Source organism: Dendropsophus ebraccatus, chromosome 3 (genome assembly GCF_027789765.1).
Source record: "Dendropsophus ebraccatus isolate aDenEbr1 chromosome 3, aDenEbr1.pat, whole genome shotgun sequence".
In the NCBI taxonomy this organism is placed as follows: domain Eukaryota; kingdom Metazoa; phylum Chordata; class Amphibia; order Anura; family Hylidae; genus Dendropsophus; species Dendropsophus ebraccatus.
The window spans coordinates 87,454,518-87,474,006 of NC_091456.1; the positions used below are offsets into that span (position 1 = coordinate 87,454,518).

Below are 19,489 nucleotides of genomic sequence, written 5' to 3' on the forward strand. Positions count from 1 at the left end.
ATTCCCTGTGTTGAGCTATAGTAATTGTAATGGCATTACTAAGTAAACTTAAAGCAAATCTGTCACCTCCTTACTGCCTACTATGCTGGCAGGATAGATAGCGATAAAAGCATTCACTACATCCATGACTCTTTTAATAGGCCACATAAAGTTGTTTTTTAAGAAAATAAAGACACAGACAAAGGTAACGAAAGAAAGTTCTGATGGCTTTTATATCTATCTAGTGGTGCCACCAGCTTGGTAGTTGGTCAGAAAGTGACAGATATAGCTTTAAATAGGCTGCTTCAGTCCGCTTTAGTCAGCCACTTCTCAGCCCCCCACCCAGGATTTCATAAAAAGTGTTTTATTGTCCACGATAGGTTGGTGTGTGTGTGTGTGTGTGTGTGTTATTTATTTATTTATTTATTTATTTATTTATTTATTTTACAGACAACAAGATCAGAATTTGACCTCCCTGAGTATTCCATTCGTCGAAGGTACCAGGATTTTGATTGGTTACGAAATAAACTTGAAGAAACCCAGCCAACTCACTTCATTCCCGTAGGTAGTATTCTACTGCTGTCTGGATCAGATACAGAAGGTTATTTGTTAATTGTTTTTAAAGGTTATCCAGTGAAAACTTTTTTTTTTTTTTTTCTTTCAAATTAACTGGTTTCAAAAAGTTATATAGATTTATATGCCACCTCTGGCTGAGACAGGAACTCTCCAAAGTACAAGAGGCTTTCTATGGGAATCCTCTGTTTTCTCCCGGCTCTGACATCCTCCCCTACACAATGGAGGAGATCAGACTGTGATTGGTCCATCATTACAGACAGACCAATAAGCAACCAGCCAGGGACCTGTCACTGCTCTCTGACATCACTCAGAGACCAAATTTTGTGAGTTGTTTAACTCCTTCCTGTACATGTACATGGGGTTGTGCTAATGCAACATACTGTGATACTTTTTTTGTCCGTGAAAAAGGAAGTCTGGGCAAAATAATTTTAAGATATGTTATTTCCCCACAAAAGTTATGAAAATTACTAATAGACACTTATTATGGGAAATACACCTATAGTGAATTTACTCTGCACTTACTACAGCATGGCGTGTTCAGGTCTCTGTAAAGTTGGTCGGGCAATAAGGCTACGTTCACACAGAGCAAAAGGAGCGGATTACGCAAGGAAATATTTCCGCCTGAAATCAACTGACGCTGAATTCCGAGCAGAATATAAGCAGAATGTAAGCAGAATCCCTGCGTATTCTGCTAGGAAAGTGTTCAGCTCGTAATCAGCTCTTGACAAATTCAGCGCGGAATACTCGAGGAATCCGCGCTGAATCCGCATGCATTCAGCGCTGAAATTCAGCGAGTATTTGGCGAGTAAACTAGACTATACCAGAACATATACTAGAATCCTCCTCCCCCCCCCCCTTTTCCCCATTTCCGCGCTGATTCAGCGAGTAATTTCCGCTTGTATTACGCTTGTATTCCGCGCTGAAACAGAAAATCAGAGCCCCATTGATTTGTATAGGCTTCCGCTAGCGGAAGAATGAACATGTTCATTCTTCTGGCGGAAAGCGGATTAGTTCAGTGCGGAAATTCCACTGTGTGAACTGCAGAGCAGAATTTCCATTCAACACAATGGAAATTAGCTCTGCACCTATTTTAACGGCTGAAATTTCAGCGCTGATTCAGCGCAGAAATTCAGCTGCTTTTGCTCAGTGGGAACGAGCCCTAACATATCTTAAAATTATTTGGCCCGGACTTCTCCTTTAAGAGGTGACTAGGCGGGGCTTCACCATAGTTGAGCCCCATCTCTTAGCTAGTGAGAGGGCCCAACTGTCATGAAGCCCTGCCTAGTCAAGACTGTCCACTGATTAAATGAAGTGATTGACAGATGAGTTTTTATAAAAATATAGATTGAATGTACAGCATCGAAGCTTGTGGATGGTGCAGAGAACCGCACATAGAGTAAGGGGTTAATTAAGATCTTTGCTAGATAGTTTACAGATTGCACATTATTAATAAACTATATGGCTAAACTAGATTGTAAGCCCCAACTATAGAGTTAACTATGCCTATGTACTGTACCAGGTTACCATGTACTTTTTTCCTGTAATGTGTTAATTTTGTAATGTTCTGTTTGTCACCCCATATCACCTGAATGGTAGGGCTGGGCAATATTGGCATAAATCAATATCGTGGTTAATCGCACATGTAGCTGCGGTAACTATAATTGAACGATAATTAGGACAAGTCTCTTTGTAAGCCACACCCCTTTTTTGCAATCCACACCCACTTGCCAGTGCCAAACTAAGGGCGTATTGTTCCAAAAAAAAGCTAAAAAGAAAAAAACTCACTGAGCAGCAACTCAAGGCTGTGAATTTTAGTCTTTTGTCATTATTAGGGGGTCTCAGCAGAGTTACACAGCTACGTACACACAGGAGGGGGGACAGGTCTCTCTCTGTCTCTGTCACTGTCTCTCTCTATCTCTCTCTCTCATATATATATATATATATATATATATATATATATATATATATATATAGTGTGTGTGTGTGGTAACTTGGTTTAAGAGCTCACAGTTTTTGAAAAAGAAAACTGTGACTCGGTTTAAGAGCTCCCTGTACTGGTCAGAAGGGTGAGTGGAGAGGGGCAAGGTCTGCACAGAGTGGTCTACAGCACTGTCCTCTGACCCAGGAAGTCTCCCTCACCTTCCAAATCATAGCAGATCCACTTCAGGCTGGGGCTCACATCAGGGGACAGGACTGTCATGTAACCACACAGTCCTCTGACAGCAGTCCTGCTTCTCTATTCTAGCCTGTTGTACTACGCTACTGCATTATGGGGATCTGCAGTTCCATCCTCTAACTACAAACTTCTGCTGTTTCTTCAGGTTTATGCAGTTACTATACACTTATAATATCACATATTCAGCTGTTTTAAAATGTTTATCTCATTTGTTTTATATGTTATTTAGAATATAAAATCATTATTTTTGTGGTGTGGAACCAATTGTCGTCTGCATTTCAATGATTTCTTATGGAAAAATTTGCTTTGGTTTAAGAGTGGATTTCGATTACAAGCATGGTCCTGGAACTCCCAAGGCACACACGGCAGGTCTCTATATACACACGCGGAGGGGACATGTCACTATACAGTATATACACACAGGAGGAAGGGGGACAGGTGACTGTATATATGCTATGTACACACAGGAGGGGACAGGTCCCTATATATATATATATATATATATATATATATATATATATATATATATATATATATACACACACACACTGTACACACAGGAGGAACGTGATATTTATCTCTCTCTCTCTCTATATATATATATATATATATATATATATATATATATATATGAGAGACATGTCCCGTTCCTCCTGTGTGTGTGTGTGTGTGTGTATATATGTGTGTGTATATATGTGTGTGTATATATGTATGTGTATATATATATATATATATATATATATATATATATATATATATATATATATATATATATATATATTATACACACACACACACACAATGTACACACAGGAGGAACGGGACAGGTCTCTATGTATACTATGTACATACAGGAGGAATGGAGACTGTCCCCCTCCCTCCTGTGTGTGTATATAGTGTATAAATAGAGACCTGTCGCCCTTCCTCCTGTTTGACAGCTCTGCTATTCCAGGCACAACCAGAGACTGTGTGTACATGGACCGATTTCTCCTTTAGCCTCTGGTTGTTAGTGAAAAGAGGCAGAGCACTGCAGTGAAGCTAAACAAGAAATCTGCTCCTCCGTGCAGTAACATGCCTCTACAGACACTGTCCCTTTTCCAGCATCGATTTATTATGTGGCCTGGGGGAGCATCTACAACCCTGCGGCTGAAAAATTGTACCTCCTGGAGACTGGTGCCAACTCTGAGTTATGGGCAGGGTTGTATTTATTACTAGGCACCCATGGTCCAGTGCCTGGGGCAGCACCAGGGAGCAGGGGGAAGGAAACAACTTAAAAAAAATAAAAATATTTTTAGTCTACCACCTCCCATTCAGACTTGCCAGTAAACCTGGTGTCTTTTTGAAGAGGGGTGGGGGGGGGGATATGGAGGTATTGGTCAGATCTAGTATGGTGGTGTTAACCAATCACAGTATGGCGGTGTTATCCAGTCACAGTATGACTGTATTAGTCAGGTCTGGTATGGCCGTAGTGTTACCCAGTCACAGTATGGTGGTATTGGTCAGGTCTGGTGTGGCGGTGTTATCCAGTCACAGTATGTTGGTATTGTTCAAGTATGGTGTGGCGGTGTTAAAAGGGTGCTCCAGCGTGGGGGCACTTTTTGGGGGGGACCGGGGAGAAGGTGGCTGAAATAAAAGACGTCCACTTACCTCCCCGGTTCCAGCGGCGGGTCCCGCATGCGCTCTGGTGCCCGGTTCCCGGCCGCTTCCGGGTGTCTGACGCGGGCCCGAGACGTGACGTCTCAGGTCCGCTCAGCCACTCAGTGAAGGAGGCGGGATCCATTTGAAGTCCGCTCGTATCCCGCCTCCTTCACTGAGTGGCTGAGCGGCCTTGAGACGTAGCGTCTCGGGCGGCGTCAGACCGGAGCGCCGTGATGCGGGACCCCCCGCTGGAATCGGGGAGGTAAGTGGACGTCTTATTTCAGCCACCTCCTCCCCGGTCCCCCCAAAAAAGTGCCCACACGCTGGAGCACCCCTTTAAATGTGACGCCTGGAGCTATTACCTACCGATCCTGTGGTGAGAATTCCTTCAGACAATATACAGACTGCTCTAATCCTTGATTTAATGTGGAAATTTGTGTATGTTTCTACATTAAGATAAATGCAGGTGTACGAAACCACGCTCCCATTTATTCCTTGGTAGTCATGTGCTGTTACCAGGATTATTGGCCTATTGGTTACCTCATGAGGGTCTGGTTTCGGCTGCATGTGGTGATGTACAGTAAATGTGGGAATGTGGCCTCGGATATCAATATGATGTTCAGAAACTAGAAAAGCTTGATGCTAATTGGTGAGTGAAGATAGGGCGTCCTCAGGTTTAGTGCCTAGAGCAGTAGCAGCTGTTAATACAGCCCTGGTTGCAGAGGGTGGTCTGTGTGGATGGCAGCAGTGCACAGAACTAAGAGTTTACCTCCTGAAGGCTGCTGTTGGCTGTTAGTTACAGGAAGGGGGGATAGTTGTGGCAGCGCAGTGTGAATGGAGCCTAGGAACCGCTCTGGGTCCAGGTCACATTGCTCTGCGCAGCTGGAGGCGGCGGACTGAAGCAGGGCCCTGGGCAATTGACAGGATGGAGATGGGGCAGAGCGGTCACCCCAGCAGAAGTGGTTTGGTCAGTAATGGGTCTCTGAGACTGCACTTGGACGCAGGGCTCCACGGGCTCAATGTCTGCATCTTGGGGCCCAAGAGGGATGTTATTTGGATCCCTGGGGTGTAGTGTCGGAGCTCAGTGATTTTCCCCCACACACACACACTTCCTGTCTAAGGCCTGAGATAAGAGCCAAGCAAGGCCAAACCATTCTTTAAAAAAATGGAAAAACCTTTTTAGAGACTGCAGAAATACGGTCAGTGGTAATACCATTTGGTGTTCCGGAATGGTATCTGGAGGTGGCTGTAGGAGATTCTCTGGGCGCTTCGCGTCTCCCGGATTAGGAACATGCATGAAGGCTATAAAGGTTAGGGGTGTGACCCCACTTCGCAGGAAGGGAAGAAAAAAAAGGGGGGGGGGATTTTGGCTGTTAATTTTGGTGGGGGGTGTTTGGTCATGTGATCTTCTGTTGCTTTGAAGTTTTGTAGTGTTAGCAACTGACCTTTTTTGTTTTTTGTTTGGAAAAAAAAATGAACATGTGAACAAGAGATCCTAAATGTATAGTATCACTGTTTCCAGTGTATGTTCATGTACATAAAACTTGTGTAGTAGTAGTAATAATAATAATAATAATAATAATAATGTGGATTATGAACAGTAACGCATTTTACAGAACTCGTTTGATTTGTGTTGTCATTTCAGCCTCTTCCAGAGAAATTTGTAGTTAAAGGTGTTGTAGATCGGTTTTCAGAAGAGTTTGTAGAAACCAGGAGAAGGGCTTTGGACAAGTTTCTCAAGAGAATTGCAGACCATCCAGTACTCTCCTTCAATGAACACTTCAATATCTTTCTTACTGCTAAGGTTAGCCTTCTCAAGGTTGTTAAAATCTGGCAAAGGCTTATTTATGCACTGCTATTGTATTACAGTTTTATTACTTTTATTCCATGATTTCTGATAAAATGATGGCAAGAACTCCACTGTTTTGCAGATATTGTGACGACTACAAAAAAAATCATTTCTTTCCATACATTTAGCTTAATCTGCATGTGGTGACTTATCTGGTCTAGAATTGTATGGCTAAGGTGACAATTGCAAAACAGTTTGATCCACAGATTTTGTTGAACAGCACAGGTTGCTCCAACTTGATTGCTTGATTGATATGATTGCTAAAGAGGAAAGACCTCTGTTGCAACCTCCAGTGCCAACTTATGGTCCTTTTACACGGAGCGATTGATCGTTCGTTTTTGCACGATAACGGTCGAATTCGAACGATAATTGTACGCGTAAACGCAGCGAACGATCAAACGACGAGCAAAAAATCGTTTATTTTGATTTTTCAACATGTTCTCAAATCATCGTTGATCGTTCGCAAAAAAATTTGCAGATCGTTCACTGTAAACATTCTTTCAGCGATTTCACCTATGTGTGAAATAGGCTTAAACGATCGCATAGCGAATTTTCCGTACGATGTATCGTTCCGTCTAAACGCTGATTGTTATAAAAAAAAATCGTTCATTCAAAATCGTTAATCGTGCGATCGGGCGAATTATCGCTCCGTGTAAAAGTACCATAATGGATCGATTTGAGAACATGTTGAAAGATCAAAATGAACGATTTTTTGCTCGTTTGATTGTTCGCTGCGTTTACACGTACGATTATCGTTCGAATTCGACCGTTATCGTGCAAAAACGAACGATCAATCGTTCCGTGTAAAAGGACCATTACTCTGAACCATTACTTTTATGGCTTGTCCTTTAGTGTTCTAATATCGATGTTGAGGCGGAAACATCACATCGCAGCAGGGGAGTTTTGTAGAGGAAGTGTAAGTGTGTTTTAACACTTGAAAGTAAGATTTCTAATTAACTATTTTTTTTCTGGAACTTATAGGATCTTAACAGCCACAGAAAGCAGGGTGCCACTTTGCTTTCCAAGATGGGGGAGTCTGTGCGATACGTGACAAGTGGTTACAAACTGAGAAATCGACCTTTGGAATTTTCAGCAATTACAGAGTACTTGGACACTTTTGCACTGAAACTTGGAACCATTGACAGGATAGCACAACGCATTATCAAGGAGGAAGTAGGTATGTTCTTTTCAATATATAAATATCTTCTAGATTTTTTTAATTTTTTTTTTTTTGTAAATATGGATAAAATGCATTTACTGTTTAGGAAGTATATGCAACTTTCTGATATCATTTACAGTTCATAGTGTTTTAGGGTTGCTTTTATTAAATGCCTGTCAGTGAACCTAGCATTTAGACACCACTTTACCATTGCAGAAAGCAAAAACAACCTTTATCATTGTTATGCTGTGCACGCAACCGGCACTATAGTCACAGGGAGTTTCCCACTTTCTGACCACCTCCAGCAGTCACAAGCAGGCTGGAGGGGAAAACAAGAGCCATCGATCTAAAGATACTTGTGTGTCCCAGAGGTAGATCCCACATCTGTCATACACTTACGGCACATCCTGTGCCAGATGGGAATACCGTGTATGGCTAACACTAATCATCGTTGTATAGAATACCTGGTGGAGCTTCGAGAGTATGGCCCAGTCTATTCTACATGGAGTGCTTTAGAAGGAGAGCTGCGTGAGCCCCTGGAGGGAGTGTCAGCCTGCATTGGAAACTGCAGTACAGCGCTGGAAGAGCTGACAGAAGATATGACAGAGGACTTCCTGCCAGTTCTGAGAGAGTATATCCTCTACTCTGAATCTATGAAGGTGAAATTAGCAGACTATAAACTGTTCTGTAATGCATTAATGTCTAAACATATCTGTAAGAAATTTTATTAGACCAGTTAAGTCTTGACTCTGTATATCTGACTAATATGATTTTTTTTTTTTTTTTTTTTTAATTCTTGCCATTAACTATGATTAACCTGTTTAACAGGAATGGTACCATGCAAAAACAAGACTCCAAAAGGTTTTTTGTTTTTGTGGTTGCCTGCCATGATTTTTATTTAGTTATATAGCCACTTTTATGAGATGGGAGCAAGAGTATCCTTAAGAGGTTCATAAAGAATTAAGCTAGTGTATTCTGTGTGATGTCACTATATAGCTCTTAGAATTAGTGTGTGTAGATGGTTGTACCCTGTGTCTTGCACCAACTGAGAAGTTTTGGGTGAAGTACCATTAAAAGTCCTCAGACATTGCTGAGAGTGATACTATTCACATGCCACAGATGCCTATTCAGTTGAAATCTGCAGAACTAGCAAACACTGAAGAAGAGAAGAGAAGAACTTGAGCATGCTCGAGTCTGATCATTTAGCATTAGAATACTGGTGGCTGAAGAAGTTGGATGCAGCCCTAGGGAGTTCAGGAAAACATGGATACAGCTGAGTTGCGTTCATCTCTATTGAACACCTTAAACTCCTTGTCCTCTTCCTTTTACCATTCCTAAACAGTTTTAGCAGTGTGACAGGGAGCAGTATCCTGCTGAAAGAGGCCATTGCAAATAGGAGATTTTTTTGCAATGAAAGAGTGTGCTTTTTTTTAAAACCGTGTCTAGATAGGTGGTAAATGTCACAAACATGTGATTAAACAGGTAGTGGTCAGCTCACCCAGCTAGCAGTCCCGACACAGGTGCACAGCAAACCCGGAACCAGGATCACAAATAGAAATATGAAAAATGTCCAGCACCCATTCTTCGGGTAAAATGCATTTTTTTTTTTTATTAGAAAAATCTTCACAAAACAGGAATGCAAAAAACAGTTTAAGCGTTTTGGCGCTTTCCACGCCTAGGTCACAACTGAGTAAGTTGCTCAGTTGTGACCAAGGCGTGGAAAGCGCTGAAACGCATAAACATTTTTTTGCATTCCTGTTTTGTGTAGATTTTTCTAATAAATAAACTGCATTTTACCTAAAGAATGGGTGCTGGACACTTTTCAAACTCAAACGTGGGCACGGCAAAAGTAGGACGACCTGGGTGCTACCAATCATGTAAAAAAAAATCCTTAAACTTTAAATACAGAAAAAGACGTGAAAATGCACACCGCAATATATGGCAAAAGAAAAATCAGGATGGCACTACCCAAACGGGAACCCACATGGCCAGCATAAACAGTCTCTTGTAATAGTTATAGTTTAAGCATGACTTGCGGCGCTCACCAGTGTGAACATCAGCCAATGTTTCTTAACTGTAAAAGGTCATAGGACATGGAAAATGGCCATTGTGCTACTTATAGTTTAGTGTCCTGGAGGAAGCTCTGAATAGCGAAATGGGCCATCGCCTGTGTCCTAAGACCTTTTACATATAATAAACATTGGCTGAAGTTTACACTGTTGAGTGCTGTAAGTCTTTCTTAAAATAATAATGTGCACACCACCTTCTCAAAAAATACCATGTCTTCAATAGCATAGTGTCGAACTGTTCTGGAGCTGGCTGCATCATATTAAATTATCATATAGGCAGTACTCTAGTTCATTCTGTCATATACAGCTAATTTGCGGACCATATATCACGGACATGTGAATGTAGTCTTAAAGAATAAATAAATGCTGGTATGGAACCACTCTTTAAAAATGTTTCACTTCTAAATGCTGACATTTTGAATGCCTTAGTTTTCCTATAGGAGATAATAACTGTATTCATTTGTTTGTAGAATGTACTGAAGAAAAGGGATCAAGTGCAAGCAGAATATGAAGCCAAATTGGAAGCCGCAGCTCTAAAAAGAGAAGAGAAGACAGGAGTTGGTTTCTTTTTTAAATTTTAACTTAGTTTGTTCTTTCATTTCTGTAAGCCTTTTAAAGGTTTTTTTCTGCCCAAAGCAATATTTTACAAACAGCTGATAAGTTAAACTTACATTATTAATCTACAGATGCTTTCCTAGTCCCTCAACTAGGGCGACTAGGCATAAGGCAAAGTCCTTCAGCAGTGCCTGTCCTAACCATTTCAGCAAGATGTGCCATATTGTTCCATTAGCTCAGCTTCTTAATTTTAAGACATTACCCAGATTGTTTTTTAACCATCTTGTGCATTTACCTGGCAATTCCAAAAAATATTGTGTATGACAAGTGTTTAATTGATCACCATTCATTTTGGAGCTAACTTTGTACAATGTTTGGGTCCAGGCTTGACCAATACCTTTGTGTATTGAAGGTCAATACCTGACAATAAATGTGGGGATAGATTTGGCAGTTCCTAATTAGGGAGGTGATTTGATACAATATTACCAGATTATAGTGAGAGCTTCTCCACTCAGAATAAATTGCTTCCAGTAATGGCGACCTGTACCCTATCTTAGGCGCACTAGACATTTTTATAGGAAATCCTTGAGATTTATCAATATTGGTCATCATCTACTATTGATTGCCCTTGTTCAGTCATACCTTTTACTTACATGGCTGTTCTGCTTCCCCCTCTGCCCACATTATACAGCACTTAAAATTCTGTGTTTCTTTATTTTAGCAGTTCACTAGACAAGAGATGGTTGGCGCTGAACACATAGCTACAGGCAGTAGTTTTCATGCATCTGTTCTGAAGTCATCAAAAGAATAGCTCTGTAACACTAAGCCACTGGCCCCCAGTTTGTTTCTACCTGTTGTGTGCAGTCTACTGTTTAGCTTCCTCTGATCTAAATACATATTTTAGAAACTTTCATACTTTTTCTGCCTTATGATTAGTTCATCCATATATTTTTAGTTAGTTTTCTTTCTCTCTTTATTGTGTCAGGTGCCAACTGAGGTAGAGAAGTGCCAGGACAAGGTAGAGTGCTTCAATGCAGATTTGAAGGCAGACATGGAGAGGTGGCAAAATAACAAGAGACAAGATTTCCGCCAGCTGCTTATGGGTATGGCTGATAAGAACATCCAGTACTATGAGAAGGTAAAACCACTAAACTTCTAACTAAATTTCTATGTATATAATGTTAATTATGTGTAGGATCATGCATACAGTATGTCAGTTGTTGTCTACAAATAGGAATATTCACATTGTACAAGCTGTCTGGTTATGCTGACAGTGAGTGAGTCTCTGGCCTACGTTAAGAGAATTGATGGGGAATATCCCCACCCTCCCTGTCTTGACTGAGAGGTGGGGGAGGTGGTGTGCAACCAAGGAAAGGAAAACACTTTAAATCAGCTCACCATGCTTGCTCATATGGTCTGTATGACTCTCCTGACTTGGAGCACGAGAGACTTAATATTGCGGGACGTGTCCCGTATAGTCCAATATAAGAAAGAAAGTCCGTCTCCAGCTCTTCAATAAAATTTCCAAACTTTATTTATGGCATCATATAAAATTAAAGGCGCCTGGCTATCATGTGATGTGGCAGCCCTGTACCCCAGTATACCACATGATCGAGCCTTACATGCCCTAAAATTTCATTTATGGAAATACAGCAATTATGATTTAACTTTACAGGATTATATTCTTGAAGTTACACATTTTTTGTTATCTAATAACTTCTTTCAGTTTTCAGACACTTTTTATTTACAGTTGGTGGGCTGCCCGATGGGTGCCAGCTTTTCCCCGTCACTAGCCAATATTTACATGGCATACTGGGAGGAGGTCGTCCTATACAGCACCCATAACCCTTATCTTGGGGTTATTGGGTGGTATGGGAGGTACATAGACGACCTCCTCCTGGTATGGCTGGGGACAGAACCACACGCAAAGGATTTTTTACATTACATTAATTCTAATACGTTAAATTTGAAGTTTACATATGAGTTCAAGTTGGAGTCCATTTCTTTTTTGGACCTCACCCTCAGTCTGACAGATGGGAAAATTCATACTAATCTTTATTGTAAATTCACTTCAGGCAATGGCCTTCTGCATGCTAAAAGTAGCCATCCCCCACACGTCACACGTAATCTCCCCATTGGGGAATTCATTAGAACACGACGTAACTGTTCGGAATCACATAGCTACAACAATAGTGTACAAGATTTAGAGAATAGATTGGTAGCCAGGGGTTATAGGAGACATGTCATTTCCCGAGCACAAGGCATTGCTGAGAAACACACTAGATCATATCATCTACAAGACAGAAATACTGGTAATGATGGGGTTAATGCCCAGGAGAGTGTTGAAGGCAAAACAAGAAATCTCCTTACCTTCTCCACTACATATAGCCCACAATACAACAGCATTTGCAATATCCTACATAAATATTTACCTATGCTCTATGAAGACTGTAAATGTGAACAGATACTTAGCTCTGGCATAAGATGTGTAGCGCGCAGAGGTCAAACTATTGGTAATATAGTGTGCCCCAGTGTTCTCAGAACTAATGAAACAAGTAAAGACAATTGGCTTTCATGCTCTGTTTTTTTCAAGTTTGCCCAGCCGCAATGCGGTATGTGTGCGTTTGTAAAAAAAAAACAGCCTGTTATTGTTTCATGCAGTACGGGACACAGCCACACAATAAAATCTTTTATTAATTGCAATACCACCTACATAGTATATATTGCACAATGTGTGGCTTGTAATGTCCAATACATTGGGTCTAGCATAAGAAAATTAAAAATCCGTATAGGAGAACATATTAGAGATATTAGGAATGCAGGTTCCTGTATTCCACAAAGATCTGTGTCAGGTCTTTCTAAGCACTTTATTGATTGCCATGGAGGCAACTTGGATACTTTGGGGGAGATTTATGAAAGGGTGTAAAATTTAGACTGGTGCAAACTGCCCACAGCAACCAATCACAGCTCAGCTTTCCTTTCAGCACTGCCTAAAGCAGAGCTGTGATTGGTTGCTGTGGGCAGTTTGCACCAGTCTAAATTTTACACCCTTTGATAAATCTCCCCCTTTGTGTTTAAGCGCTATAGAAAGGGTCCATAGACCAAGGAGGGGAGGAGACTGGGAGAGTCTCTTGAGGAAGCGTGAAGCTTTTTGGATTCTTAAAGCGTAACGGTCATTTCAGGGTCATTTTTCGGAAACCTTAAATATCAACAGTACAAGCGATTTTAAGAAACTCTGTAATAGGTTTTATGTAGTAAAATTTTCCTTCTGGACTGAAAAAGCAATCTCCCAGCCTCCCCCCTCACATCAAATGCAGCAGGATTTCTGTCTTTATTATGTGGCTATGGAGAGGGGAGGGGCTGTTAGGAGTGACTGAGCACGGAGGATTTCTGCAAAGCACAACACCCTGCAATCTTCTCTCAGTAAGTTCATAGATAAGCACTGACCTTTCTGACACCTGAATTTAGCGTTTTAGGTGCCCAGACAATCTACAAACAGCTGACCTTCATGTCACCTCTTCCTGCTCCCTCATCTCCCTCGGCCCCTCCCCCCTCCATAAGGATAGAATGGAGAGAGCAGAGCCCGTCTTCACTGGCTTCTCTGTAATGAAGACGTGTTTGCCTGATAATGCACAGATAAGGAGTCAGGGGGGGGAGGCTGGGAGATTGCTTCTTGAGTACAGAAGGAGGCTTTTTTGGCTGATGAAACCTATTACAGAGTTTCTTAAAATCTCTTATACTACTGATTTCTGCAATAAAAAAAAAACATGACTGTTACGCTTTAACCCTTAGACGACCCAGGCGTATAGTTACGCCATGGAAGTCTGTCCCCAGACGACCTAGGGCGTAACTGTACGCCCTGGGTGTTTCTCCGGCTATGAAGCGTGCTCCGGAGCGGAGCGTGCTTCATAGCAGGTGGGGGCCGGCTGCAATCAGCAGCCGGGACCACACCGGTAATGACACGCTGCAGCGATCGCGCTGCCGCGTGTTATTAACTCCTTAAACGGCGCGACCGCGGCGTTTAAGTGTAAGTGACAGGGGGAGTCCCCTGTCACTTACCGATCGGGACCCCCGCAGTGTGACTGCGGGGGTCCCGATCGGTAAAACGGACCGCCGGAGGTCTCTTACCTGCCTCCGTGCGGTCCGATCGGCGATCTGCTACACTGAGCCTGCACAGGCAGGCTCAATGAGCAGAGCGCCGATAACACTGATCAATGCTGTGCCTATGGCATAGCAATGGTCAGTGTAAAAATCCAAGTACTGGATGTAAAAGTCCCCCAAAGGGACTTCAAATGTGTAAAAAAAAAAAAAAAAAAAAGTTAAAACACTAACACACTACCCCAAAACCCCTCCCCCAATAAAAGTTGAAATCACCCCCCTTTCCCATTATATAAATAAAACATATAAAAACAAATAAACATATAATATACCGTAGCGTGCGTAATTGTCTGATCTATTAAAATATAACAAGCGTCATTGCGAACGGTAAACGGCGTACACGAAAAGAGGGGAAAAAAGTGCACAGATTACCGATTTTATGTTACATTATATATAAAAAATTTTTTATAAAAAGTGATCAAAACGTCCGATCTTCACAAATATGGTATTAATAAAAACTAGAGATCATGGCGGAAAAAATGACACCCCATACAGCCCCGTAGGTGAAAAAATAAAACCGTTATAAGCGTCATAATAGGCCCATTTTATTTATAATTAATTGCCAAAAAAAAAGGATTTCATTTAAAAAAAATATATAACATTAGAGAATCTGTGTAAACCTGCATGTGATTGTGTTCGGGCTGACCTATAGAATAATTGTATCATGTCGCTTTTACCATATAGTGCATTACGTAGACACAGGAACCCCCCAAACGTTACCATATTGCATTCTTTTTTATGATTTCACCTATTTATATCTTCATACATAATATATTTGGAATTCCATCATACATGTTATGGTAAACTGAATGACGCCATTACAAAGTACAACTATTCCTGTAACAAATAAGCCCTTACATGGCCTGTAGATAGAAAACTGAGAGTGCTAGAGCTCTTAGAAGGGGAGGAGGGAAAAACGGAAACACTAAGATCAAAATTTGCGCGGTCCACTGGGTCATTTTGGGCCTGGTCCTCAAAGGGTTAAAGGACAACTCCCACAAAAAATTTTTTTTGCTCATTTAACACACATTACAAAGTTATATAACTTTGTAATGTGGTTAAATACCCGGCCTGGCCCCCTTCCCCCACTTTCGGACCCCCGACCCCCCACCCCGGAAGTTAAGGAATGTATACATTACCTATTACGATCGTCACGGTCCTCTTCTCCGGGGCGGCATCTGGTGACGACGACGTCAGAGCCGAGGGGCGGTCCGGGTCTTCTTCCTCCTCGGCGTCTTCATGCAAAGTGAATGGGGATGAAAAGGCTGCTGGTGCACATGCGCACCAGCAGCCTTTTCATTGGCTGGAGCGCATCACATGGCTTCCAGCTTGCTCAGCCCTTATTGGCTGAGCTTGCTGGAAGCCATGTGACGCGCTCCAGCCAATGAAAAGGCTGCCGGTGCGCAAGCGCACTGGCAGCCTTTTCCATCCCCTGGACCCGGAAGTTGGAGACATCGCTGGATGGCGGAAGGCGGCGACGGAGAGGCGGACGGCGGGCGAATCGAGTGGCGATCGTCACCGGAGAGATGGTGAGTATGGTGTCTGTGTGTGTCTGTGTTTTTTTTTTTTTTTGGGGTCCCGCGGGAGTTGTCCTTTAAGTTTAAAGAGTCACTGTCTTTTTTTTTTTTTTGCAGAAATCAATAGTCCAGGCGATTTTTAAGAAACTTTGTAATTGGGTTTATTAGCCATTCATAGTTCATTATCTGCATGTAAAAAGCCTTTTCCCAGGTCCCCCCTCTTTCCTCTTTTCCATCCACTGCAAAAAATCTGGAAATTGTGACTTGTTGCATGAGTCGTACCCTGTCTGCTCTAGGGAGAGGGGAGGGGGGAGGAGGAAGGAGGGAGTTAGCCCTATCTGCAGCAGAAAGCAGATAACAGGGGATTACAGGCACAGAGCTGGGTGACAGCTGTAATCTGAGCTCAGACAGGTCAGTGGTGACTGTCCCAGGAGAGGTGAGGTATTTGTAGATTAACTCTTTGTAGTCCTGTTGGTGTTTTCTTTAGCTCTCTTCATAGGAGAACAATGAAGACAGGGGGGGGGGGAGTTTAAAACTGCTTTTTCATGATAAAAATGCATTTTTTGGCTAATAAACCTAATTACAAAGTTTCTTAAAATCGCCTGTACTATTGATTTCTGCAAAACAAAATTCACGACAGTGACACTTTAACACTAGGTTTCCGTATGGTTTAAATTATAAAAATGATTTATTTTGTGTTTATTGACTCCATTTCACATTTTCTGTAATCTCTTTTGCATTATGTGAGCAAGTTATGTGACTCCTCCTTTCAGGTGGTTTCCACACCTGTGGATTTTTCCCACAGAAGGCATCATACCTTGTAGTTTATATTTATACCTTGTAAATTCAGTTTACTTTTGCCATGATTAAGAGGTGCTTACTTCGCAACGCGCCAGCGTGATTTTAAAGCCTTTCATTTTATATGATGCCATAAATAAAGTTTGGAAATTTTATTGAAGAGCTGGAGACGGACTTTCTTTCTTATATTGGGGGAGGTGGTGTGCTTGCTGTGGCTCAGCATCACTTCTGTGGCACTTTAGCTTCCAAGAAAAATGCAATTTTTAATCTCTAATGCCAATGGCCATGAGCAAAGGCGTCATTTGTTTTATTTCTCTATCACTTATCTGCTCATGTCTACAGCTCTGTAGGACCTGACAGATTCCCTTTTAAATGATTTTTGTCTCATGAAGGACCATTTATGCATATCTACAATATTTACAGTGAAGAAAACGTTCATTGTTGGTGGTTGTTCAACATTTGTCCATAGGTTGATAAATACTGAATTGTGAATATTTAGTTATTTAGTTGTCCTTTTTTAACCTTTTTTTTTTTAAATACTTCTCTCAATAGTGCCTTACAGCATGGGAGTCCATTATACCACTGCTGCAAGACAAATCAGAAGCCAAGTGAATGAGCTGCAAAAAGAAAAAAATCTGAAAAAACTGAGCACCGTCTTGCACTAAGCTTGAATCGACTAAATCTCACACTGCTTAGATCTGTGATGTGTGACTAACAAGCTAAGGACGTTCACATAAATTTGTTACAATGCAAAAACACCCACTTTTTTTCTTCTTCCCATTTTCATGTCCTTCCCCCAATTTCTACAATTGTCATATGTATAGAGATCTCTTGTGGAATATTTCAACAGCCGATTCGAGAAGAGGCTTAAACCCATTGTCTGAAAAGTGTGTCCACCACTCTGATTTTAAGGGAACTTTCTGTTTTACTAACACTAAGCAAAAACTACATTAACAGTTTAGAACATGCTGAGTGCAAATAAAATGTCACCATAAGGCTGAAATTACACATGAGCTTTTATGAACCAAAGCCACCAGAAGTGGGTACAAAAAGAATAAAAAGGTAATTTATTTCTCCTCTTGTATTCACTCCTGCCTTTGGCCATAAAAACTGCTACAAAAGTGTATTTTGAGACTGCAGGAGAACACTGCTTCCCACTTTTATTTTTCCAGCGTGTGTTTTCAGAAAAATGTTTAGTTTCTATAGAGTTTACTTTTTACACATGCTATCAAGAACTGTTAGTACTGAAAAGTTTGTGTACAGTCCAAATTTTTTTTCTTCTTCCTCCGAAGAGGGACCTAATGTTCGCATGAGCTGTATTGGTGGCATGAAGTAGTTCCTTCTCTGTTATTTTTATTTACCCAGAGATCGAAGCTGTAAAAACTGCTAATTGTTGTATCTCTGCACTTGGAGCCAGGTTACAGAGGAAAAATTTACGTTTACACTGGGGCCTTAACTGAAGTGCATCAAAGGGAACAACCGATTGGGAATTTTTGTTAATGTTTTTGAAGTCTGTGCAAAAAAATTGAATATGTTTATGACTTTTTTAAATAATAAAATATATTTGAAAGCTATTTAATATTGGTATTTTTTTATTATTTTGCTAATGCCATTTACAGCTAAAGGTCTGTTTCACTTGTGTGTGTTGGTAAATGTCCAAAATACGAATTCAAAATGTGGACATATTACAGATGAATGGCATCAATACATCATTAGTATTTTACTGATAGGCTGTCATCCAGGCAGGGAATCAAATTACACTTTTTTTTTCAAATATATTTGTATTTTGTATGTGAATTGTCCCATTTGATTAACATTAGCACATTGTATAAGAGACATTGTATAAGGTCTAGCATGAAGCCTTACAGACTCTGCTGCGAGTTTGATACTTAAAACTATATCATAAGGTTAACCCCTTAACCACAGTAATGTGCTGGTATGTTATGTTGAAACTAAAGGGTACCATTAGAAAGTCACTTACTGGCAGAGCCCATTACACAGCTCAGTAATTGAGAAGCAAGGGCTTCACAAACATAGTGATATTTGTGCAGCCATTTCCTGTAATTAACCATCGACTGCACAACTCTTAGGCCGCATTCACGCCTTCCGTGTTCTGCATGGAGCATGGAACGCCTGTAACTGAGTTGCCCCTCCCCCCACCGCCCAGGCAGCAACTGTGATAAGATGCTGGGAGCTGGAGGACTGTATGCATGTGCGCCATGCAGCTCTGTCACTACAGTGTGGCGCATATATTTACAGGAGGAGGGACTCCATTACAGGCAGTCCACGTCCGTGTTCTGTGCGGAACACAAAACGCGTGAATGCGGCCTTATTACACAGAGATATGCATCAGATGGTGGACCTGGGGGCTGCACTCACTGGAGCGCCGTTGGCTGCGGGCGGCCACCGGGTGAGCTGGGGGCGGGGGGGGCTCGGGCTTGCATGCATCACCTCCTGCCCCGGGGAAGCTGGCACCACCGTCTCATTCTAGCCCTTGTCCCGGGCAGTAGGAGGCCTGTATGAGCGGAGCCGTGCCAAGTAGCGGATCGAGCACTGAGTCACTACTTCTGCCTACTTCACAAGTGTGGTGCCGGTGCCCACCATCCAGTGACATTGCCCATCTATGAGAAGAGCCGCCTACGTAGGCTCTAGATGCCAGCACAGCGCTCTGGCAGGAGTTGATTTGCCGTCCAGCACCGGGCACCACGGGCGGACAGGCAGGATGCTCTTACCGGGGGAAACTGCATGCACAGTAGTGCCGTGGGCTGGCCAGGCGGCCACCGGGTGAGCTTGGTGGGGGTGGAGTAAAGGGGTCATGCATAGAGTTTGGAGTGCGCATGATGTGGGTGAGTTCTGTTGGGCGCGGCGTTACACAGTCAGGGCTGCACTCGTTGGAGGCTGCAGGCGGGGACCGAGGGGGGTAGCGGGGGGCACAGACTGTGGGTACGCTCTGGGTGGGGGGGATACATAGAGCTGGTGAGCTCCAGGGCGAGGGGGGGCACACAGTGGGGTGAG

General features: G+C 42.1%; 1 protein-coding gene across 4 annotated transcripts in view; it reads left to right on the forward strand.

Annotated features, from left to right (window-relative positions):
- Positions 1–18,053, forward strand: part of SNX30 (sorting nexin family member 30) — a 116,250-nt gene extending 98,197 nt beyond the window's left edge. For all 4 annotated transcript variants that reach the window (XM_069962175.1, XM_069962174.1, XM_069962176.1 and 1 more), the window contains 7 exons: positions 430–540; positions 6,015–6,173; positions 7,200–7,395; positions 7,837–8,036; positions 9,917–10,003; positions 10,987–11,139; positions 17,027–18,053. In XM_069962175.1, the coding sequence (XP_069818276.1) occupies positions 430–540; positions 6,015–6,173; positions 7,200–7,395; positions 7,837–8,036; positions 9,917–10,003; positions 10,987–11,139; positions 17,027–17,086 (966 nt within the window). In that variant the 3' untranslated portion in view covers positions 17,087–18,053. The remainder of the gene's footprint in view (positions 1–429; positions 541–6,014; positions 6,174–7,199; positions 7,396–7,836; positions 8,037–9,916; positions 10,004–10,986; positions 11,140–17,026) is intronic.
- The last annotated feature ends 1,436 nt before the right edge of the window (positions 18,054–19,489 follow it).